The sequence below is a fragment of the Siphateles boraxobius genome, unplaced genomic scaffold, assembly GCF_051911475.1.
Source record: "Siphateles boraxobius isolate OS27281-9 unplaced genomic scaffold, OSU_SipBor_1 13, whole genome shotgun sequence".
In the NCBI taxonomy this organism is placed as follows: domain Eukaryota; kingdom Metazoa; phylum Chordata; class Actinopteri; order Cypriniformes; family Leuciscidae; genus Siphateles; species Siphateles boraxobius.
Window position 1 is genome coordinate 14347516 of NW_027508733.1, and position 24985 is coordinate 14372500.

At 40.0% G+C, this 24985-nt stretch overlaps 1 protein-coding gene across 2 annotated transcripts in view; it reads right to left on the minus strand.

Annotated features, from left to right (window-relative positions):
- The window catches only part of LOC143735399 (uncharacterized), a 49998-nt gene extending 25397 nt beyond the window's left edge, over nt 1-24601 (minus strand). Inside the window, exons 1-3 of one of the 2 annotated variants that reach the window (XR_013203165.1) lie at nt 24504-24601; nt 12807-12932; nt 12546-12666 (exon numbers count right to left, since the gene is read on the minus strand). Coding sequence is in view for 1 of the 2 variants with exons in the window: in XM_077225509.1 (XP_077081624.1) it covers nt 24504-24585 (82 nt within the window). In the remaining variant the exon portion in view is untranslated. Of the gene's footprint in view, nt 1-12545; nt 12667-12806; nt 12933-24503 lie in introns of those variants that run through there. The other variant, XM_077225509.1, reaches the window with a different exon arrangement.
- Nucleotides 24602-24985: the final 384 nt, after the last annotated feature.

A 24985-nucleotide genomic window follows, 5' to 3' on the forward strand; every position in this document is an offset into this window, starting at 1 on the left:
GGTTCTGTGATCGTGCTTTTGAATCGTTGTCAGCATTTTGTCAGCACATGAAAATCCATGTTCCTATGCTGTTTTCAAATGTAGTATTCCTGATTGTCATGGTCCTACAACTACTCCCACACTTCAAAGAGAAATTGAAGGATAGGAAGGATAACGGTGTTAATCATTCAAGCAGAAGAGTAGTGATTATTCAACAAATCTCATTCATCTGTAATGTTTTGGTTATGTTGATCATGGTTGTGCTGTCCTTTCTAAAAATTGTTTCAGGAATTTGCAACTCTGATGTCCAGCAATCTACATTTGCCAGAGAGTCAACGCCTTATATTTCTCGGTATGTAAACATTAAAGGGGTAGTTTTACCCTAAAATTTAAACCCATTATTTACCCACCCCACTGCAAAAAAAAAATTCTTAGTGTTTTTTTTCTTGTGTCCAGTCCAGATATCTAAAATTCTTACACGAAGAAGCATTTAATAGACAAGTAAAAATTGTCCTCTTTGGTTGAAAGAATAAGTCAAATTTGAATGAGTTTATGCTTAAAACAAGCAAAATAATAAGCCAGTGCGGTAAGCAAATACTAAGTAAGAATTTTTTGTAGCGGGTGTTGTTCCAATATCGTATGACTTTTTTTATTTTCTGACCACTAAAGGAGAATACAAAAAAGTGTCATGCTTGTGCTCATCCATATAATAACAGTGAAAAGTGATAGCATCAAGATTTTAAAAAAGATGCTAAAGTATCACAGAATGATCCTATGCAATGTGCCATAAGTGTTATGCGGGTATACGATAGGGTTTGATGAAAAATAAACCGTAATTGAATTACATTTTTAATGAAAATCCTGACACTGACTGTTGGTCTTCTGTGCTCGAATGCATGTTCATGAGACTATTATTGCCGCAGTTGTGAGAAATTGAAATTCACAAAAAAAGAAATTTATTTTATGAGATTAATCCATTGTGTTTCTTGTAACAAGTTTTCACGTTCACATCTGTCAAGTACAGAAGACAGATGCCAAGGTCAGGATTTTCATTAAATAGGCTAATACTTTACATTTTGGTTTGATTTTTACCAAACCCTATTTGCAGAGGTCTTCAATCCTGCTCCTGGAGGGCCACTGTCCTGCAGAGTTTAGTTCCAACCTGCTTCAGCACACCTGCCTTTGGTATATTCAAGCGATCCTGAAGAGCTTGATGAGCTGATTCAGGTGTGTTTGATTAGGGTTGGAACTAAACTCTGCAGGACAGTGGCCCTCCAGGAGCAGGACTGAAGACCTCTACCCTATTGTATACCCCAGAACGTTTGGAATATACAGCATTTGTCACATACTATTCAGAATTCTTTTAACAATTATGTAGAACTGTGAATGGACAACTACATCGAACCACAGTGGAACCCACAATAGTTATTTTAATTATTAATATTATTTATTTATTAATTTTTGTTTTCAATTACAGGTCAATCTCTAAGCAACCAGTGCTGGATATTAAATTTGGAAGATCAAGGTTTGTGTGAAGGATCACAGCCTAACTTCATGACTGGTCAGGCAGCGCTGTTTCCCTCCTCCTATAACTTCAGCTTGCAGTACCAGGAAGATGCAGCATGCATCCTTGAGTTTGTTCAGAGGTTAGTCATTAGCATATTTGCCATTCATGTACATTAGACTGAGTTGTGTAACTAACCTTGTCTTGACAGTATTTATTAAGGACATTTTTTGTTCACAATCATTTTGTACAGCTGACTACTGGTATTAACAATATGGCCCTGAATTCCATTCACAAGTGAACTCGAGGCCCAACTCGAGGCCCGCAGAGAAGGAAATTAATAGTTGGAATAAAGTCGTTATTTTTGTTTTGTTTTTGCGCACAAAAAGTATTCTCGTCGCTGTGCCTTTCCACTGATACTCTGATGGGACCTGATGAGGGGATGATATTGTTAATGAGCTGGGTGATAAGTAGATGAGTGATAAGCAAAAAGTTGTAGAATAAAACTTTAAATCTGGCAACCCCACTTCGAAAAGTTTAGTTAGTAGTATTTATTTTGACTAGAGCCCGACCGATATATCGGCGGGCTGATATTATCGGCCGATTTTAGGCATTTTCCTAACTATCGGTATCGGCATTTATAATGGCCGATAAATGAATATTTAAAAAAATGCGGGTACGGTGATTCATGTAAGGATGGCGCTGCCAATAAAGCACCTAAAAGCTGTCACAAGAACTGGCAAAAATAATGATTATGAATACAACAAATATAGCAAGGAGACATTTTAATTGTTTATTAATAAACAAGTGTTTTCAGTCAGTGTCAGCCAAAGATGAAGTTGACGATGCTGACTCGCGATCTTCAGTGAGCGCGCGCCAGAGAGAAATGCACATTTCATACGATTACATGAGTCAGTCTGTCTTTCGTTTTGAATTGTTCTGTTTAAAAGTAGACATTTCAATATAGATATATTTCAATTCTCAGGTCTATACGCTGAGTTTCGGTTCATGAGACGAGCTCCAGTTCACCCGCAGGCGCCTCCGTGTCGAGATTATCTATCGTCTGCTAAATTTACTTCTTATAAATTAAATCCAGGCAAATGGCTGATGAAACATTGATTAAAATTAAGATACAATTAATACAAAACGAAATTCACTTTGAAACGAAAGGTTTTGTGCTTTCTGTTTGATGTCTATGTGAAAGTTTCAAAGCATTAGTGCCGCTTTCAGAGCGCTCACGTCCGTAGTGCTGAACTGTCGCGTCTGTAACACTGTTTTTTCCTCATAAATGCAAACACGAAAAATTAAATAAAATAAAATAAAATGAATATTTTATGTAGCCTGTGGAGACTGAGAGCCAACCCTTCTTCATCCGGTGGGTAGTAGCCTACTTGTGATTTGCGCAGTGTAATTCACAGAATTGATTTCTCTGCTACAAGCCTCTGTCACGTATTGTGTGAGCTTGTGACTATTGCAAGCGCGCAGCTGAGAAGTCCTGATTATATTGTCTGCTATATTTAGGCCTTCTTCTTATTTATTAAGGCAATTGGTTGATGAAACATTGATTAAAATGCGTGGCGCGAGCGATCTCCGACAGTAAACTGATTCTGCTTTGTCTAGGGTAAACAGCTGTTGACGCGAGCAGTAACGGCCGCGTCCGGTGTAGACACAGTGTTAAAGCTCATTCTGCCTGATAACGCTACGTTACAACATCAAGCAATATTCCAAAAATGTATATAATTATAACACTTTATATAGGGCCATTTTGCATTAAGAGTAGCCTAGTTTCACGTTTAGTACATTTTGCTTACTAATTATTTAAAATAGTATAAAAGTACTGTACATATGTAATTAAAAACGTTTTCATTATGATATTATTCATTTTACTTTAGTAAAAAGATCTGAGTTCTTCCTCCACTGGTAGAGATTAGAGGAATTAAGAGTAAAAATAGAAGATAATAAGGTTTTGTCAGTGACACTTTTTATATATTTATTGATACAAGTTATGACTAAATTAAAAGACAAAGTCGTCGTTAGTGAAGATTATGCAACAGTATTTAGAATATAATATAATATAATATAACATGCAATGCAAACTAGTTGGGTTACAGCTCAGCTGTATAATTCTCATTCTATCATTCCCCCTGCCTCCATTACATATCTGTGTCACACAAGTGTTTGATTACCACATTTGAGTGATCATTGCAAAACGTGTTTATAAAATATATTTATTCTGTTTATAGCTACTGTGTAAAGTACCCATCAAAAGTTTGTACACACCAATAGGAAAGTGTCCAAACTTTTGACTGGTATATTGTACTATAATACACATAAATAATATTGCTACTGTATTATAATATACACATAAATAATATCGGCCGATATATCGGTATCGGGCTTTTTTTACTCCCTAATATCGGTATCGGCATCGGCCCCCAAAAATCCATATCGGCCGGGCTCTAATTTTGACAGTGCGCATGTAAACAGACACATTGAGTTGATGTATTGTAACCAGGGCAGAAAAAATACCAGTTATTGATCACAACATCGCATTTTTTCCCATGTTTTTCAGTTTTATCCAAACAAACTAGTCATTAAAACAGATATCTGGTTTCTATTTACACATCATCTGTGCTGTCTCTCTCTCTCTCTGTCAAAATATATACACTCAATAATATGTCATCGTTTTTTTTTCTTTTCTGACTTTTAGATGCTTTCTTGACATCACTCCTGATAATGGATTAAAAAAAAAAGGACAAGTAACTTAGGTTTCCTCACTTCTGCGAAAACTTGCAGACTTTGAATGGGATTTTGCACTTTTATGGACTTCAGAACAGAAACAGCAATTCACTGCCATTATAAAGCTTGCCAGTATTTTACTGTAAATGTACAGTGAAAAGTTTTACAGTGTACAATGTTTCACAAAAACAAGTGTTTGTTTGCTTAAAACAAGCATTTTTTGTTGAATTTAGACTTTGCAAGTCCGCTATTTACTCAATGATTCATGCATGTACTAATCTTTTTCAGTCTCTCATTGCAAATTGCTGAAAGCACAAATCTTTTATTTATTTTTATAATAAACCGACTGGCAGGATGCCACCATAAAAACAAATCAGCAGGTAATAAAACAATTAGGGCTAGAATGACGAGTCAACGTAATCGATCACGTAAAGTAGTACATTTTCGTTAAATGTGTCGATTCGTCATGCTATTTATGTTCCCCAATGATGGCAGCTCTTGGGTAGGGTTGGGAACCGAGAATCGGTCCTTATTCAGAACCGTTAGTGTTTTTGAAAAATACCGGAACTGTGCGAAACGGTAATTGAATTCAGAAGTGTATATATTTATATAGCCTACACTACACAGAAATAATATACAATTAAATTATACTTATTTTAAATGTATTGTGCAGGATAGGTATAAACAAATATATAGGCTTTTAATAATCTTTCAGTGCGCAAAACCATGAACGCTTCAAAACAGAGCGCACAAAGCGCGTATGCGCATCGTGGGTGCAGAATGATGTGCTCAAAGCAACATGGAGTCACAGTGTGCAGCGCTGCGCTGCACAAGTGCGCATTTAAAAGTTCACGGCATAAAGCGAAGAAATGTCGAGCGCACAAATCCTAGTGTATATCTGTCCAACAGTTTATTGATCATTTGTTTCTTCACAGTTTTTAAATTCCAGTTATTGTGCGTTTGATGCCGATTCATAGTCCTTGTGCTAACAGGCACACGGTAGCGAGTCGTTTAAAAACAGCAACAAACATAATATACAAATACACAAAATAAAGTAATTTTATGCACAAGAAAAGAAAAAAGGAGAAAAAACGTGATGAGATCATGGTTCAAAACTGTATGAAAATGTGAGTTGCAAATGGGATTGTTAGATTTTCTGCAGGCATCTCAGCTTTGTTGTCTCTGATTTTGACATCTGGAAGAGAGATTTTTATGATTTTTTTAAATGAAGAAAACTTTCTATGCCATTCTGACAACATGCCATGCGAGATGAACACTAAAGCAATTTTGCATTTTCGGTTTTCTTTGTTATTTTCTAGAAAATGTTTAATTATTTCAGTGAAAATCAGTGTGCAATACACCAGTTGACAGATAAACCCGTTGCAGTGTTGCATCAATAAGTTTTTTTATTCATGCATTTTTAACTCCCGCCAGTTTCAACTTTTTCAGGCTCTACTGATACGAGTCTCACATGGAGAGATTGGGATTTCTTTGTGTGCCTGAGGTGCAGGGCAGTATTTGACCATTTAAGCACAATGGCCCTCATTTATCATTCTTGCGTAGAAACGGGCGTAAATGTTGGCGTAAGATTATGCTTACACTCCTCTCACCGCCTGATTTATGAAGCTTGCGTACCTTTGAAATCCAGGTGTACGCAATACCTGCCCTTGATAAATGCCGCGGCTGAAAACGATCGTCATTAGAATAACACGCCCCTATATATTCAAGTATCCGCTTCCCCCACACCCTCATTTTACGCCATGGACACACGGAAGGCGGCAAAGAGGAGACACTTCTCTGGAGATCGAGACCATCACCATCATGAAAAATTATTATTGAATCAAACAACAATATTGTTGATGATAAATTTAAAGTTAATTGTTTTGTTTTTTCAAAACGCTATAAATCCATCAATTTTTTGTCTAAAAAAAAAAACAACAACAAGAGAACATGCAACATATAATCAGGGACTCATACTATAAATGAATATAAATTAAATAAGTGCAACTGCATCAAATAAATAAAAGCTAAACAAAATAAATAGTAAAATAAATTAAATAGTAAAAATAAAATAAATATTTCCAATGTCACATTCCAATATTGTCCACCACATAAAACAAATAATTTAAAAATAACACACAAATACAGTCCTTAAATACAACAATGTTAAAAATACATTCATATAATTTAGTAACACATTTAGGCTAATAGTCATTCGTGCCGAACTTGAAAAAAGTAATGATAACAATATTCAGGCCTACTATTAGGCTATGTGTTGTAGCCATTAACTAAGTGCATTTAGTTTCATATTTGTTAAAAAATTATAATGTTATTTTTTCCCCATCTATGTTGATTATGAAAAGTGAACATAGGCTAAGATAGGATGCACAATATATCGGGATTCGGGAGACATGCTCAGACATGATTTTGGCCACTTAATTAAGTTTTGTTTTGTAGAAAGCCTTTCTTTAAAGTGAATTTCGTTTTGTATAAATTGTATCTTAATTTTAATATTTTTTTCATCAACCAATTGCCTGGATTTAATAAATAAGAAGCAAATAGCCGACAATATAATCATGAGTCATGGCATGGAGGCGCGGACGCGGTCCCTTGCATTGAACGTGAACTGGAGCGCATCTCATCACAAATTAACCGAAACTCAGTATATGCCTCACAGACATGAGAAATATATCTATAAAGAAAGCTTGAAATGTCTTTAAACGAAACAATTATAAACGAAAATAAATAGGCTAATCTCTCTATAGGCGCGTTCACTACGGAGATGGTGATCATCAATTTCATCTTTGCAGACACAACACTAGTTTATTAATAGAAATAAAATACTAATTTATTTTTAAAAATGGCGTTTATCGCGTTATGGAAAAGAGCTCCTCATATCTTTTAGTTTGTCAGTGCGTTTTGTGGTGTTAGGAATTGTTTTTCTGCGCATTTCCGCACTAACTCAAAACGTGCGTACATGTACACCACCTCCTGAGCTGGCGTAGGATTCGAGCGTGCCGTACGCCAACGTCCATATAGATAAATATCAAAGTCACCGTTATTTTGGGTGTACGCCATGTGTACGCTGGAAATTTGGTCTACGCACTTTTGATAAATGAGGGCCAATAAGATGTAAAACAACTCAATTCGGTTCTTGCATGTTGCTGAATTGAGTTCCCTTTCACAGTTTATTGCACTTAAATTGTCAAATTCCACCCTGCACTTCAGGCACACAAAGAAATTCCAATCTCCCCATGTGAGACTCTTATTGATAGAGCATGACTGGATGAGTTAACTATCTAGCCTAATTTAAAACTGTTTAAAACAAAGAACCAATATGAAGTTAAAGGGTTAGTTCACCCAAAAATTTATCTGAGTTTGTCTGATCTACCAGCAAGAAGAAACAAGCCAGCTAACCGGTCTTGTCTCACTTTCAGGAATTCAGGGAATTCTGAGTTAAGTACAGTAAAAATAAAAAATAAAATCTTTATTGTATAAAGTGTTATAGAAATAAAGGTGACTTGAAAAGTAACTTGACTAATTGTTGAAAACAAAAATTTAGTTTCAGGCTTCATTTTGTATCCATATATTGTTTGCTACTTTAACTATGTTATTTCACAGCTCTTATGACTTTTCTAACAACAACCAAAACATGCAGTCACCATTACCACTGATTAAGTTTATAACCTTAATGACCTTCATCATCATTAATGAAGAATCAAGAATAAACACCAACCTCTTTGTTCTTCAGTATCTTCATGTTTTATTCTGCAGGACTCTGGATCACTCATGTTCTCACCGTTCAACTCTGTCAACACTCTTAGGCTGATGAAAACATTTATTGGTAATGCCCTGTAGGAGGAGCTTCACTGAAGGTGAATTGATGCGTGACAGAAGCAGACCTGCAAAAATAAATGATTGAATTGATATTTTCCTTAATTTACGTATTTTAAGCATTTATGTGTATGGTTGTGTGATGGTTTTTTTAATCGAGAAAGATTAATTATGATACTAACCATAAAGATATGAATTATACTAACATCTCGTGATAAGTTCTAACACTTCTGTTGGTCCTATGTCTGAAGATGACTAAAACTTCCATTCCTGATTCTAACAATAAATCTAAATTGAGCTTACTTCCTTTTTCTCTAGGATGTAGCAGACAAACTCTCACCTCCTGACTTTTGACTTAATAACTTTGGTCAAAACGAACTTTGAAATTGGACTAACCGTTATATTGTGAAAAAATTGATTAAAATATCAACCCCTCACAATGTTTTTGATGATACAGGATATTTTTGCTGATGTTACTAACAAAGGGTAATGAAAGGGGGGACTTGCTTTGACAATGTAACCAATCGTGATGATGGAGAGCGTGATATGTTAGTCATGATGATTCTGTTTTGAGATGTCTGGGTTTGAGAACTCGTGGTGATGTATCATGTTACATTATAAAAACTGTAGTATTAGTGTTCACTGGTGGGATTCTCAATCGGATTTGTCTGAGATCCTCAGGCCTTGCTTCTTCTAGGGAGATTCTCTGAGAACTGCTCGAGAACTCTCCTAGCCGTGATTAAAGCATTTCAAGGACATTTGCTGGAGCCTGTCTGTTATTTTCTGCTGCGCAGCAGGCTAGTTTAGTGTAAGTTAGAAAACAAGTTTGAATTAATATATATATATGTACACATACTTATATACATATGTAAACCTATATACACCACAATTAAAAAGATCCAAATATAAATAATGTTAGAATAAAAAATAAACTTAGAAATAAATGACAAGATTTGCAAACAACAGTCCACTTGATTTCAACTTCATTTAACTTGCCATGTACCAGTGCTTTTGTTAACTCTTGTTATGTGAAAATGAGGAATCAGTCAAAGACTATAACAAAAAATGCTCTAAGAGATGTGTATCTAGTAGATATCAAAAGTGGTGATGGTAGATAGCCTCTGTCTTTTGACACTGATGAAATTAACTTTAAATGGCACATGTGCTCTGAAGACATTAGGATAATGAATGAGGTGAAAACAGAAACTACTATTATGTGTTTCTGGTAGAAACATTATATGAGTCAGAATGTATGCTGCTAAAAGATTATAAAACTGCTTTGTAGTATTACTGCTCACAATCTAATAGTAAATTTATAAATAATACTCACAATAAAACATCAATAATACACCCAAAACAAATATAAATGAATCTTCAGTTTTTTTCCACTTCCTCTCGGTTAGAGAAATGAACAGTTAATATACAGTATATATAAATATAACAGTTAGTTATAACTTCCGCACAGCAGCATAATATGTCAATAAATATGAATCTACAGTTCGATTTTCAAATAAGTAATTTACATTCTTAGCAATAAAAGAATTAAATCGTTGTTCAGAAAAGGTCATATGAGTTACCTTAAAAATGAAGAGTGCGACAGCGCTAACTAATATTTCAATATGTTATTTATCAAACTTAATTCACATTTATATTCAAATCACGTTTACCTTTGATGATAGATTTAAAGGGTCCCACGTGGCTACTCACTGGCTTAATATGAAGTATTTGTCAATAACTCTTCGACTTATAATTTTGAACTATAACAACATAAATAAACTAACGCGTAGGTACAGGGCACCGCTAACTCAGCGATGACGTCTCGTCCTCGTCTACTTCTTCTTTTTCTTCTTCTGGTGTTTTATGGCAGTTGGCACACCAACTTAAATGGTGCATTCCCGCCACCTAATGGATAGGAGTGTGGAGCGCATAATGGTTGGGAAGTTGGGACAAACAAGGGAGATGTAGGCTACCGTCCCCCTGTTTATAAAAAAAAATATATATATTATTAAAACTGTAAATTCTATTGATCTGGTTTCTTTTAAGCAATTAAATATTTATTGGTAAATTATTTGGGCCATTTCCTAACAGGGAGTTACAAATTATTTATAGATCTTAAAGTGGAAATCAGTTTAACTAAATAATGTAAACTTGACTGACCGCTTCATTTCTACTTTAAAGCTTAACTTAGACAAAATCTTGGTTCACATATGCATCACATTTTATGTTCTACTGTTTCTGCTTGACCACATTTGACACATTTACCAGTCTCATATTACAAACCTTTCATGCTTTTCTAATAGTGGAAAATCCCCTTCTGTTCTGTTTTTTAAAAAACTTTTAAATCTTTATATTGTCTGACTTTCTGTGAACACAGTAGTGAATTGGTTTACATCATGAGCAGTTTAGCTGTTTTGTCATTTTAAACAAACCAAAAGAAAATATATGGAGCCCCTAAAGGACCATTGCAAAATTAAAAAAATACACAGACTTTCTCGTGCGCGAGAAACTTTTGTGTGCACAAAAGAAACCTTTTGCGTGCTCACGATTAACTATTGCATTTGTGCAAGGAACTTTTCCAGCTGCATAGGAATTTATTTGCATTCTCACACACTACAATTTTTGGTTTATAACCACCTGTTTCCTTTGTGTGTTAAATTAAGAGAAAATTAATAGAGATTATTTGGTTCCAAAATTTGGTTCCAAAAATGTGAACCAGATATAAATAAAGGTAAAATAAAACAGTTCAGGCAAATATTTAGTCTGAATTCCTGATGTTTGCCATCAGTATAAATGTTTCTTAAAGCTCATTTGATTCGTTGAAAACCAAAAGTAAAAGAAAATTTACATTTTGGGCTCAATTTTGTACCTAGTTCATGAAAAAGGTCATCCGGATATTATTTGCTTTAAAGCTAAAAAAATACAGAAGAGTTTGTTTTTTGTTTAAAATTAATAAAAATCAGTGGGTTATAGGCCGCTTGCCTTATAAAAAAATATACATATAGAGAGCTTGACGTGTACTTTTCGAAAAACCAATTCAAATCGAAAACAAATATTCTCTGATTATGTAATCTATATGAAATGAATGAATGAGGCATTTATATAGCGCTTTCATATGTACTACTGTACACCCAAAGCGCTTTACAATCATATCAGGGGTTCTCTCCTCAACCAGCACCAGTGTGCAGCATCCACTTGGATGATTCGACGGCAGCCACAGTACAACTGCGCCAGTGCGCTCACCACACACCAGCTATAGTTGGAGAGGAGAGAGAGTGATAGAGCCAATTCAGTGGATGGGGATTATTAGGAGGCCATGATTGGCAGGGGCCAATGGGTGGAATGTGGCCAGGACACCGGGGTTACACCCCTACTCTTTACGAGTAGTGCCATGGGATTTTTAATGACCACAGAGAGTCAGGACCTCGGTTTAACGTCTCATCCGAAGGACGGTGCTCTTTGACAGTATAGTGTCCCCGTCACTATACTGGGGCGTTAGGAGGACCCACACAGACCAGATCACTAACACCTCTTCCAGCAGCAACCTGGTTTTCTCAGGAGGTCTCTCATCCAGGTACTAACCAGGCTCAGCCCTGCCTAGCTTCAGTGGGCAACCAGTCTTGGGCTACAGGGTGATATGGCTGCTATAATATATAGGCTCCACCCTCTGTGCCCGCAGCAGCAGCTCATTTGCATTTAAAGGGATACACACTAAAACGGCATTTTGTATGCTTTTTGTATGATTAAGTAGAGAACACAACCAAGTGAAACTTTCCCCACACTTAAGGCAGTGATACGGCTTCTCTCCAGTGTGGATTTTCATGTGACTCTGACGGTGTCCATTTCGTGCGAAACTCTTCCCACACTGATCACATGAAAGGTTTCTCTCTGGTGTGGACCCTCTCGTGTGTTTTCAGATGTTCTGACTTTCGGAATCTCTTGTCACAGTGTGAACACTTGTACAGTTTTTCTCCCGTGTGAATTCTCTGGGATCAGTTTTAGTTGAGAATCATTAAAAAACATCTTTCCACAATCAAAGCACATATAATTCTTCACACCACTGTGTCTTTTCTGGTGTTTTTTTAAAGCACTCTGCTCACTAAAACTCTTTCCACACAAAGAACACACATGAGGCTTCTCCTTTGCATGAACTTTCACGTGGTTCTTCAGCTGATGTAATTTAAAAGAGTTTGCCCGTCTAAAACTCATCCCACACTGATCACATGTGTGCGGCTTCTCTCCTGTGTGGACCCTCTCATGTCTTTTCAAGTCTCCTGACTGACTGAATCTCTTCTCACAGTGTGAACACTTGTGAGGTTTTTCTCCAGTGTGAATTCTCTGATGCACTTTCAATCTGGCAATTTGGGTAAAAGTACTCCCACACTGATCACATGTGTGCGGCTTCTCTCCAGTGTGGATTGCTGTGTGTTTCTTAAGGTGTCCTTTTAGTGTGAAACTCTTCCCGCACTGAGGGCAGGTAAAAGATTGTTTGGCTCTTCTTTTCAATAAAAAATTTGCAACATGCAATTTTTCTCCAGTTTTGAGATGATGATGTTTCTTCTCCGCTTCACTCGGTTCTCCACTCTCCTCATTCTCCTCCAGCAAGTCTTCATCTTTAATCAAAGAAAGGTTTCATTTTCAGTAAATCATAAAAAAATAACCCTGATGTAATATTACAAAGCAGAAATCAAAATATTACACAACTATTATTTTGAAGCATTTATATTAGAGATTGACCGTTAATTGGATTTACCTATATTTTCTCTGATATTTAAGCATTTGGTTTCTTTAAATCAGATATCCATCCAGTTTCCAAACTGTTTGAATGGGTCTCAGGGATTCTGGATCCCAGCGTCTCAGGCGGCAAACAGGAAAAAGCCTTTGATGGATTCACACATTATTCACAGGTAAAGTACATTTCTTTGCTTTAATTACTAAAAAAAATTGTGTTGTCACCATGTTTCATAATCTAGACTAGAAAATTATACAAATAAAAACATTATTAATAATTATAACATGCCATTCGAGATGGACACCAATGCAATTATGTGTTTACTGTTTTGTTTGTTACTTTCCTGAAAATGTCTAATTATTCCAGTGAATAAGGGTATGTGATATATTTTAAGCCTTGCCAGTTTAAACTTTGTAGCGATTAAAACCGTTCAACTTATTATTCATGCCATTATGACTGACTTTTGAATAGTTTATAGAAAGTATGCAGTATTTGGTATGTGTGTAATGCTGATATTAATAAATTCTAGGTAAAAATGAATCATGTTTTTAATATAAAAATCAGGTCTTAAGGCTAGATTTATACTTTTGTGTCGGACCTACGCCGGAGCCTCTACACTGTAGGCTGTTGGTTTTCATTTATACTTCTGCGTCGTTGTCGGAGATAGGTCTGTCTGTGGACTGTTAGAGAGCATAGACAGTAAAAGAAATGGACAGAGTGACCCCCTTGATTTCAACGGAGAAAAGTGAAGCCCGATTAGAAGCACTCACTCTCTGATGGCTGAGCGTACTGCGCAGGCTCAAACTGAGCTTGACGACGTAGATGTGACGTGAGCAACCTGTCTGACACATAAATCTTCTAGTAGCTGTGCCAAGACAAATCTGAATCACCTAATTCCTCAAAAATTTTGTTGAAATATTTTGTCCCGTTGCTTTAATGAAATCTCTATCTATGGGCTTCTCCCTCGACTTTATGCTCCCATGTCCCCCCGATTGCCTCATAGACAGTAAAAGATTGCCTGTGAGCTTCTCCTCCTATCTATACGGTAATTTCTCTACTATGTGACAGAAAGTTTCATGGTTATGACGCAATCGTTAGCCTATTTTTACTAATACGGTTTCTACGGGGCCATAACGTAAGATACAAAGTAATGGAGCCTTTTATACATTTTCGTGTTTTTTTAGAAATAAATAATGAACAAATGAAGTCTTTGGACGCCTCAGATTTAAAGTTATTTGTTGTCAAAGTGACGCCAAAAGGAATGGGAGTCAATGGAATGCTAACAGCAGGTGAAGTTCTGCTACAATGGCGTCCCCCGGAAGGCTTCAGTTTCCGGCTGATGGATTACCCCCTTGTAAGAGAGGGGCGTAACATGAAGTGGGCGTAACTTGAAGTTGTCCAAATCACACAGAACCAAACGATTTGTCAAACTCAAAACGAGATGTTGTCTGTGTAGTAGAAATTTGAATGGTCATTGATCCCTAACAGGTATCATAAGAGAGAGAACCTATTCAATGTATAAAAATATATGTGTGTACGTGCTTGTGTGTGACGTTTCAGGAACATATGGGACAGGACCTCTGACCTTAAGGACGGTCAGTTTTGGCCAGTTTATTTCAGTACCAGTTTGTGTCTTTAAGTAGAAACTGAACAGCAGTAAGGACTTTATCTGGGTGGGTGAAAGGTACAGCGGGTGAGGAGGAACCTTGAAAAGAGTATAAAGGATGTCTCATATCTTCCTGTGGTGTGTCACTCTCTTGCACAGCGTAACTTCTGTGAACTAGACTGAACCTATTCTTGCAAGAATAAATATTTCTCTTTTTATTAATTTGACTCTGAGTGTCTCTTACGCAGCAATGATGTTTAACAGGATTTTTGCCACAACATGCCAGCTCGTATAGAGACAATGGTAAGAATATTTTCCAGAGATAACCGTGTAAATCGAAGTGTATAAGTCATATTGCCACTTTTTACATCGCAGCAAGGGCAGAGCAAGCGTTTGGAACTTTGAACTTGTCAATCTCGCTGAGTGTCCCACAGATGCCAGCAACACAACACAGATCGCCATGGAGTGGTCACTTTCTATTATTAAAATGTAAATGCATGGGTAAGATGTCACCTAATAGATGTACAGGTCCTTCTAAAAAAATTAGCATATTGTGATAAAGTTAATTATTTTCCATAATGTAATGATAAAAATTAAACTTTCATATATTTTAGATTCATTGCACACCGACTGAAATATTTCAGGTCTTTTATTGTTTTAATACTGATGATTTTGGCATATAGCTCATGGAAACCCAAAATTCCTATCTCAAAAAATTAGCATATCATGAAAAGGGTCTCTAAACGAGCTATTAACCTAATCATCTGAATCAACTAATTAACTCTAAACACCTGCAAAAGATTCCTGAGGCTTTTAAAAACTCCCAGCCTGTTTCATTACTCAAAACCGCAATCATGGGTAAGACTGCCGACCTGACTGCTGTCCAGAAGGCCATCATTGACACCCTCAAGCAAGAGGGTAAGACACAGAAAGAAATTTCTGAACAAATAGGCTGTTCCCAGAGTGCTGTATCAAGGCACCTCAGTGGGAAGTCTGTGGAAAGGAAAAAGTGTGGCAAAAAACGCTGCACAACGAGAAGAGGTGACCGGACCCTGAGGAAGATTGTGGAGAAGGACCGATTCCAGACCTTGGGGGACCTGCGGAAGCAGTGGACTGAGTCTGGAGTAGAAACATCCAGAGCCACCGTGCACAGGCGTGTGCAGGAAATGGGCTACAGGTGCCGCATTCCCCAGGTCAAGCCACTTTTGAACCAGAAACAGCGGCAGAAGCGCCTGACCTGGACTGTTGCTCAGTGGTCCAAAGTACTTTTTTGGATGAAAGCAAATTTTGCATGTCATTCGGAAATCAAGGTGCCAGAGTCTGGAGGAAGACTGGGGAGAAGGAAATGCCAAAATGCCTGAAGTCCAGGTTCAAGTACCCACAGTCAGTGATGGTCTGGGGTGCCATGTCAGCTGCTGGTGTTGGTCCACTGTGTTTTATCAAGGGCAGGGTCAATGCAGCTAGCTATCAGGAGATTTTGGAGCACTTCATGCTTCCATCTGCTGAAAAGCTTTATGGAGATTAAGATTTCAATGGCACCTGCTCACAATGCCAAAATCACTGGTAAATGGTTTACTGACCATGGTATTACTGTGCTCAATTGGCCTGCCAACTCTCCTGACCTGAACCCCATAGAGAATCTGTGGGATATTGTGAAGAGAAAGTTGAGAGACGCAAGACCCAACACTCTGGATGAGCTTAAGGCCGCTATCGAAGCATCCGGGGCTTCCATAACACCTCAGCAGTGCCACAGGCTGATTGCCTCCATGCCACGCCGCATTGAAGCAGTCATTTCTGCAAAAGGATTCCCGACCAAGTATTGAGTGTGTGGCAGCATGGGCTCGTGCTAATTGAAGAATAGAGCTAAATGTCGCCTACGCCACCCCAGAATACTGAGGACTATCCGCCCTAAGGGCGCACAGATTCGTTATCAACGTGGGCAAAGAGACTTGGGTGAAACACATGTGCAAAAATAAGTAATTTTATTTCTCATATGCATTTACATAATAAATACTTAAAAAGGTTACCAGAATCTCAGGATCAACTTCACAGTAACATTCACCATCTGTATCAAACACAACAACATACTCACAATTAACCCAGTCGACCGGAGTGGTGGTACCTGGAGGTACAGGCTAGCCGCTAATTTAATATGAGCCCCTTTCCCCATACACGCGCTCCCACACACACGTGAAGATTAGCTACAAATAGACACACGACATAAGTGTAACCACCCCACACACAATGGAAGCTAGCCACACCCCACACCCCCTCCAGGAACCTCCAGCTCCTACAAAAGAAGAGATCACACAAAAATGGATCAGCACATTTAAAACACACAATATAAACTCACCATAACACACAGAAAACGTACAAATCACTGTTCTCCAAAGAGAAAAAAACATATTCAAAACACACAGTTCACTCAATCAACAGTGATCAATACAATGCACAGAATGCACGGCAAACTATAACGAATAACAAACAATCCTAAACATCAACTCCCTTCACAACTATAGCATCACAGTTGAAACGGTGGCCGCGGGTAAAGGCAGACCAACCAGCACACTGTATCTTTACGGCGTGCATAGTCATCCGGAGATTAATCGTAGAACAACATACATCAGAGTTTAACATCAGAGTTAAACAGATGGCCGGGAGTAAAAGCCGACCGACCAGCACACCGGATCATCACGGCGTGTGCAGTTACCAGGAGATACACCATTGAAGCAAAACAGCAACGTAGTCCCACTCAACCGTTCCCCAAGTTAGATTTGTCGCTCGATCCCATTATATACACAAGGGGAGCCCTCAGATATGCCGATAACCCGGCAGATGTAATCGGCCCATTCATGGCCACGCGCCATGCGGGGATACAGACGCTCAGTCGGAAACATGCCGCAGAGACGAATCGGGTGCACGTGCCAAGCAGACAGGGAGACCAGACCGCGGTTAACCCTTAGGCGGCCACGGATGAAAGTGACATCCGACGCCGCCAAGGCACACATCCGTTCGCCCAAATCCCCTTCCTTTATATGCCATCCCACGGCGCCCAATCAACTACTAGCATGTGCACGATCTCTCAGTAGGTGGAGTTAGTCCACCCGGCTACAAGTGCATATATGAAAATAATTATTTGAAGGTTGACTTTTTTTGTATTAAAAACACTTCTTTTATTGGTCGGATGAAATATGCAAATTTTTTGAGATAGGAATTTTGGGTTTTCATGAGCTGTATGCCAAAATCATCAGTATTAAAACAATAAAAGACCTGAAATATTTCAGTTGGTGTGCAATGAATCTAAAATATATGAAAGTTTAATTTTTATCATTACATTATGGAAAATAATTAACTTTATCACAATATGCTAATTTTTTTAGAAGGACCTAATTTATTGTTTTCTATACCAGTTTACGACTGTTTCCTTGTTATTTTTTGTTCAGCTGTGTTGATTTTGAGAGACGATTCCTCATTTGTCCTTTAACCCTCATTGTGTTGCCTTGCAATTAAAATATTTTGTTACGGCTGTGCTTGTTGTTCATCTTTCTCAAAAGTATCATAAGATTTGTTTGTCAGCCGTGCATTTAATTGTTCATAGGTGCTGTTGATATCAGTCAAAATTTTGAATCATCAGCAAATCAGGCATACAATAAGACGTCAAAATATGTTTAAAATTATTTATAAAAAAAAGAAATAAAGCCCAATTCCAAAAGGATATATTAGTGATTGCTTCACACTTTAGTTGAGGTGGGAGGAATAATTCATAAAAAAATACATTGCAATATGGTTTCTTGCAATTTATCAGTAGGCTACCCTCGCACTAATGCAGATTGCAGCTTGCTTTACTGTATACCAAAACAAGCATTTCGGTTCTTGAACAGCTAAGTGTCAGTTTAATCAACTCTAGTATGTTCAGTTTATGTTTAACTCGTGCGAGAGTGATTCAAAAGCATACAGAACTGTGTGTTCGCTCTAATCGCTCTCACGGTACTTTGACATCATACACCGACCGGTCTGTGCAGCGCAGTCAAAAAAAAAAAAAAAAAACCTTGAGAAACTTGAAGTGAGCGTAACTTGAAGTTGGCATAACCTGAAGGGGTGTAAACTTGAAGTGAGCATAACTTGAAGTTTGCGTAACCTGAAGGGGTGTAAACTGGAAGTGGGCATAAATTGAAGTCTTGCAGGCTGCAGACAGGCTCTATTGCACTTGCATAGGGAGCATGTGAAAACCTAGGGAGGGGTTCTAGTAGACCAATCACAGCGCTTGCTGTCAGGGAATCCCCAAAAAATCCAGTAGAAAAAAAAACGAGAGTTACGTATGTAACTGCGGTTCTATGAGTTCTGGATGACCGCCAGAGGCAGTGCTTCACACTGGATACTATCTCTCGTTGCAATGCATAGGTCGAGTCTAATACAAACAATGTCCCTCGTGACCAGGATGACTCGGGGTGCTCCTCTATTTAACCCCGTGACTTCCTGCAGACTGTCCCTACGGAATCTTCTCGCCTGACTCCGAGTGACAGAAAGCTCTGGCGGTCATCCAGAACTCATAGAACCGCAGTTACATACGTAACTCTCATTCTATTTCGTTCTTCCTGACCGCCAGAGGCAGTGCTTCACACTGGATGACTTATAACAACAAGGTCACGAGGAGGTCCTACTCACCGTTAAGAGGAAGTTGAGGGTCCGGAGAGGACAGCTGTTCCAATATTACCGGAAGCAGCCACATTTACCCTGTAGTATCTGGCAAATGTATTTGTTGATGACCACGTAGCTGCTGCACAGATGTCACTTAGAATGCAGCCCAAGACGTTGATATTCCTCTTGTCGAATGGCAACTCACCCCCAAAGGCACTGGATATTTATTAGATGTGTAAGCGTGGGTGATAACCTCAACTACCCATTGCGACAATCTCTGCTTTGAGAGGGGCTGACCTCTTTTCGGGCCCCCGTAACAGAGAAAAAGTTGGTCTGATTTTCGAAAAACTTCCGTGGCTCTCAGATAGCCTCGGAGAGCTCTTACTGGGCACAGCAGTTTGCTTCCACTTTCTTCCAGCGCGTTTGACATTGGAGGATTAAACACTGCCAGCGCAATAGCCTGGTTTCTAAAAAGGGCAGAAAGCCGCTCGGGGAGAAATGCTGGGTTGGGCCATAACGTCACGACTGAGCCATCTGCGTTCCAACGCATACAGGATGCGTTAACTGATAACGCGTGGAGTTCACTCACCCGCTTAGTCGAAGCAATGGCCAAGAGAAATGCTGCCTTCAATGAGATCCACTTCAGATCGCTCTGCTCTAAAGGTTCAAACGGGGGCAATGTAAGAGACTTTAAGACTAGGCCCAGGTCCCATAAAGAAACCCTAATGGACTGAGGGGGGCGCAGTCGCTGAGCACCTCTAAGAAACTGAGTAACCAAAGCATGAGAACCCAATTGCTGACCATCTATTCGTACGTGATGTGCTGAAATTGCAGCCACATAAACTCTTAAAGTAGCAGCTGCTCTATTATTTTCTAATAGGGACTGCAGAAAACGTAAAACCAGAGGAACACGGCAGTGCTCTGGGACCACTGCTTGCTCCGAACACCACTCAGAGAAAAGCTTCCATCGATAGGCATAAGCACTCCTGGTGGAAGGTGCTCTAGAGTTCAATATGGTGTTCTGGACCCTTTGATCGCAGGCTCCAAAGAGTGGTTCCGGCCCCTCAGAGGCCACACACAGAGCTTCAGGCGGTCTGGGTTCGGGTGCCAAATCTGACCCTCCAACTGCTGGAGGAGATCCTTTCTCCTGGGAAGGGTCCAAGGATCCCCGTCTAGGAGCCTGTACATCACTGGAAACCACGGTCTCCCCGGCCAGTTTGGCGCCACTAGCAGCAGCCTGTGGTGCTCTTGAAGAACCCTGTGAACAGTCACCCCGATCATCGGTATCGGGGGAAAGGCATAGAGTAACCGATCTGGCCAGGCGTGGGCTAGAGCATCTTGTCCCAGCGGACTGGATTCCTCCGCAAGAGAGAACCAGAGACGGCAGTGGGTCGTTGTCGCCGAGGCAAATAGGTCCACTTCTGCCCTGCCAAACCGCTGACATATCATCTCTACCACTTCCGGGTTGAGCCTCCACTCCGTCGATGGAATTCTGTGGCGCGACAAGAAATCTGGAACCACGTTTGATACCCCTGGGATATGCATTGCTCTGATGCTTGCAAAGTGAGGGAAGGCCCAAGTCAGCATTTCCTGTGATACTTGAAGGGATTGGCTGGACCTTGTGCCCCCTTGATGGTTGATGTGATAAACCACTGATTTGTTGTCCGACCTGACGAGGATATGTCTGCCCTTCAAAAACGGAGCGAGGTGCTTCAGAGCTCGCTGAACTGCACAAAGTTCCAGGGTATTTATATTCTCGCCTTTTTCCCGAGGACCCCACTGTCCTGTGACTGCTCTGTGTTGCCAGACTGCCCCCCAGCCAGTAAGGGACGCATCGGTCTGGACTATCTCCCTCCGAGAGGGAATCATGCCCAGAACAACCCCCTTGGTCAGATACAATCTGCTCCTCCAAGACTTCAGGGCCAGAAGGCATTGCTGTGTCACCTTGATCAACCTGTTCCTGTGCCAACTGGGGTTCAAGTGGAGACTGTTCACCCATATTTGAAAGGGGCGTAGTGAAAGGAGGCCCAATGGTATGACTGCCGCTGCTGCCGCCAACATACCTGTGAGCCTGAGGAAGCACCTGAATGGAAGTCTGGCCTGCCTCCGAAACCGTTGAAGGAGGAGTAGTATATTGTCCACTCGTTGTTCTGATGGAGTGGCTTTCATTGACCGTGAGTCCAGCGTGAGACCTAGGAACCTCACAGACTGACTTGGAATTAATCGGCTCTTGCTGAAATTCACAGAAAGGCCCAGTCGAGTAATATGTGCGAGCAGCTGTGTGATTTCTAACACTGCCTACTCCTGAGAGTGGGAGCAAAGGAGCCAGTCGTCCAAGTATGGAAGCACCTGTAGCCCTGTGGCTTGGATTGGAGCCAGTGCGGCCGCTATGCATCTGGTGAAGACTCGTGGCGACAGAGAAAGGCCGAATGGGAGGACACGGAATTGATAGACCTGGTCCTGGAATGCAAATCGGAGGAACGGCCTGTGTTGAGGAGCAATTGGAACATGGAAGTAAGCATCCTTTAGGTCTACCGTAGTAAACCAGTGCTGCTGCTTGACCGCCTGAAGAACATCGGTTATGCGCAACATACGAAATGGTAAGACCTTCAGGAACTTGTTGAGGCCGCGAAGGTCGAGTATGGGCCTTACACCGCCATCTTTCTTTGGAATGATGAAGTAAATGGAGAAGAACCCACCTAGTCGTTCTGACCAATCTACTGGTTCGATGGCACCTTTCTCCAGGACTTGTGCTACTTCTTGTCTTAAGGCAAGTGAACTGTTGGGGTCTGAGACTACAGTCATCCTGACCCCTTTGAAGGCGGGTGGCCGCCGTCAGAACTGCAGCTTGTACCCTTGGGTTAGTGTTGCTATAACCCATCGGTCGGAAGTTGTTGCTTCCCAGTAACTGAGCTGCTGATAAGAAAACTGTCCGACGGCCGGCCGCGGACCTTCAGGACCTACGTCCATGGCCTCTAGCATCCCTGGTGGGCCGTTGGCCAGGTGCTCTACCCCTAGGGGCCTGAAATACTTGCTGACCCCGAGCCCGGGGCCGCTGAGCAGAATTCCCTACTCGCGGTGATCTCGGAGGCTGGCCCCTGTGAACATCACCTGAGCGTGTTGAAACCGTAGAGCGTGGTAGTTCATACCCCCTAGAAGGCTGACGGTAATTTAAGTGAGCCTGTGGAACTCTCCTCAGGTCAGCAAACTGCTGCCTGGTCTGATTCACCTGGACACTACGCTCCAGTGTCTCCTGTGCAGCTGGCCCAAAGAGTTGCCCTGGAACTACTGGAAGGTCCCTTAGTGTCCTCCGACATGCCTCAGACAGAGGTGATTGTGCAAGCCAGACTTGGCGGCGTGCTTGTGTGAGCGTTGACATCAGCCTTCCCAGCTCTCTTGTCATGAATGCTATTGCCTGAAGGGAGGCATCACTTAAGTTTTGGTTAAAAGGATCACTCCCTGATGATTGAAGGGATTGAGACAGGGCCAACATGAGATGGGAGAGAGAATTGCCAATGCGACCCATTCGTGCTGCTGTATTATATGCCTGGATAAGATGGTCATCTGTAATCCTACATTGAGGCCGGGGGCACCGAACATTAGGCCTCAATACCTCCTCTGGGGAAAGAACAAAAGAGGCAATAAGTGGATCAACCTTAGGCATCTGACCCAAGCCAGAAGTGTCTGCATCCTGCATCGCAGCCAATGCCCTGCTTGCACTAGTGGGGTGCGTAAGCGACCTAGGGTTAGCCCAGCATCTTTGCAACTCCTCGATATAATCCTTTGATGGTGGAATTGTAAGAGGAGAGGGTTGCGCTGAACCTCTGAAAAAAGCACTAGAAGAGGTTACCACAGCAGGGGCTGTGTCAAGACCCAAGCGAGCCAATGCAGCCTGAAGAGCCTGCTTCACTAGCTCTTGCTCTGACTGTGGACCTTCTGCAGATCCATGACCAGCTTCCTGGGAGCCAACATGGGAGAATTGGGATTGATGATCAGATAAAACCTGCACCTCTCCATCAACATCATCATAGAATTGGCTCTGAGAAGCCACCATTGAAAGGATATCCTCCTCCCCAATGAGCGACTCCATAGCAGGGGCTTCGACTGAAGATACTAGTCTCTCGCCCGGTTGCAACTTCATAAGCAAAGCCTTAATCTGAGCAAACTCAGCCGTCAGCACATCCACCTTCTTCCCTAAAGGGTCTTCCTTGGGTCTTTTACCAGCGGAAGCACTGGTTGATTCCGTATTTTTACGCTTACTTGTTGTTTTACGTGGTGGGGGTGGAGGTACCGACTCCCCCAAAAGCCCTTCCACCATGGTTATCCTCGAAGTCCTCCTCTCCCAAGACATGACGCTACAGTTCATGCAGGCATCTTCCGTGAGGCTCTGTTTAAGGTGTTCTAGGCCTAAACAGGAAGGGCAGCAGTCATGCCCATCATCTGCCTGGAGAACAGCCATGCACAATGTGCAAGTATGAGGTAACTTTTCCATTCTGGTTTCGGAAGATATTTGGTAGGTCGAGCGGAATCACTCTGACTGTCACTGTCCTAAGCAAGCCTTGCCATAAAACTTACTAGAGAATAAATTCAATACAATATATTACACACACCCAATTATTGAAGTGTACATGTAAATATACCAAAAAATAAAAATAAAATAAATAATAATAATTATATATATAATCCTATAATTATTGTGTTTATATTGTTATATATATACATACACAAGGGGCACCCCTTTACATTTTTTTTTATTTTTATTTTTATTTTTTACAGCAATGCTAGACTCATTCAATAACACAATAGATGAGTATGCAGCTATTGTAGCTCAGATACCAATCGCTATACAGAGTGCACACCCTCCAAGCGTGGTCTTACTAACTTACCAACAAATGTTTTCTGTTGCGAAGCTGTGAAGAACGGATTCGAGTTTTTTTTTTCTTTTCTTTTTTTCTACATAATCTACGACCTGCATACGTGCACGCGAGAAGATTATAGGGGACAGTCTGCAGGAAGTCACGGGGTTAAATAGAGGAGCACCCCGAGTCATCCTGGTCACGAGGGACATTGTTTGTATTAGACTCGACCTATGCATGGCAACGAGAGATAGTATCCAGTGTGAAGCACTGCCTCTGGCGGTCAGGAAGAACGAAATAGAACCTGCTGCTTTAAAGCAATCTATATTGTATAAAGTGTTATAGATATAAAGGTGACTTGAAAGATCCCTTGACTATTTGTCAAAAACAAAAATAGTACAAAGTGTCAAGAAAAAAAATTTCAGGCTCCATTTTGCACCCAGATAATGAAACGTGTCCCAAATATTATTTGCTATGTTATACTGTAACTATGTTATTTCACAGCTCTTATGACTGTTTTAACTACAACAAAAATGCATTCACCATTACCACTGATGAAGTTTTATAACCTTAATGACCTTCAGCGTCATTAATGAATAATCAAGAATAAACACCAACCTCTTTGTTCTTCAGTATCTTCATGTTTTATTCTGCAGGACTCTGGATCATTCATGATCTTACTGTTCAGCGCTGTCTTCATCACTCTTAGGCTGATGTCCTGTAGGAGGAGCTTCACTGAAGGTGAATTGCTGGTGACAGAAACAGACCTGTGAAAATAAAAATAAATATATAACTCAGTTATTGAAATTATGTTTTCCTTAATTAACATTTTATTAATTTTAATTTTGTGGGTTATGTTTAAACATCCATGTATCAAAATGTAAAGTTACTGAATTGTTTATTTTATTTTATACCAAAATAAAAAAATAAACAAACTTAGAAATAAATGTATAGATTTGTAAATAATAGCACAAATAGCAATCTAATCGATTTCAACTTCATCTAACTTGCCATGGACTAGAGCTAGTGTTAGATGGTTTTAAATGAAAATGAGGATCTTATATATATCTTATGATATATAATATTTTATATAGATATCA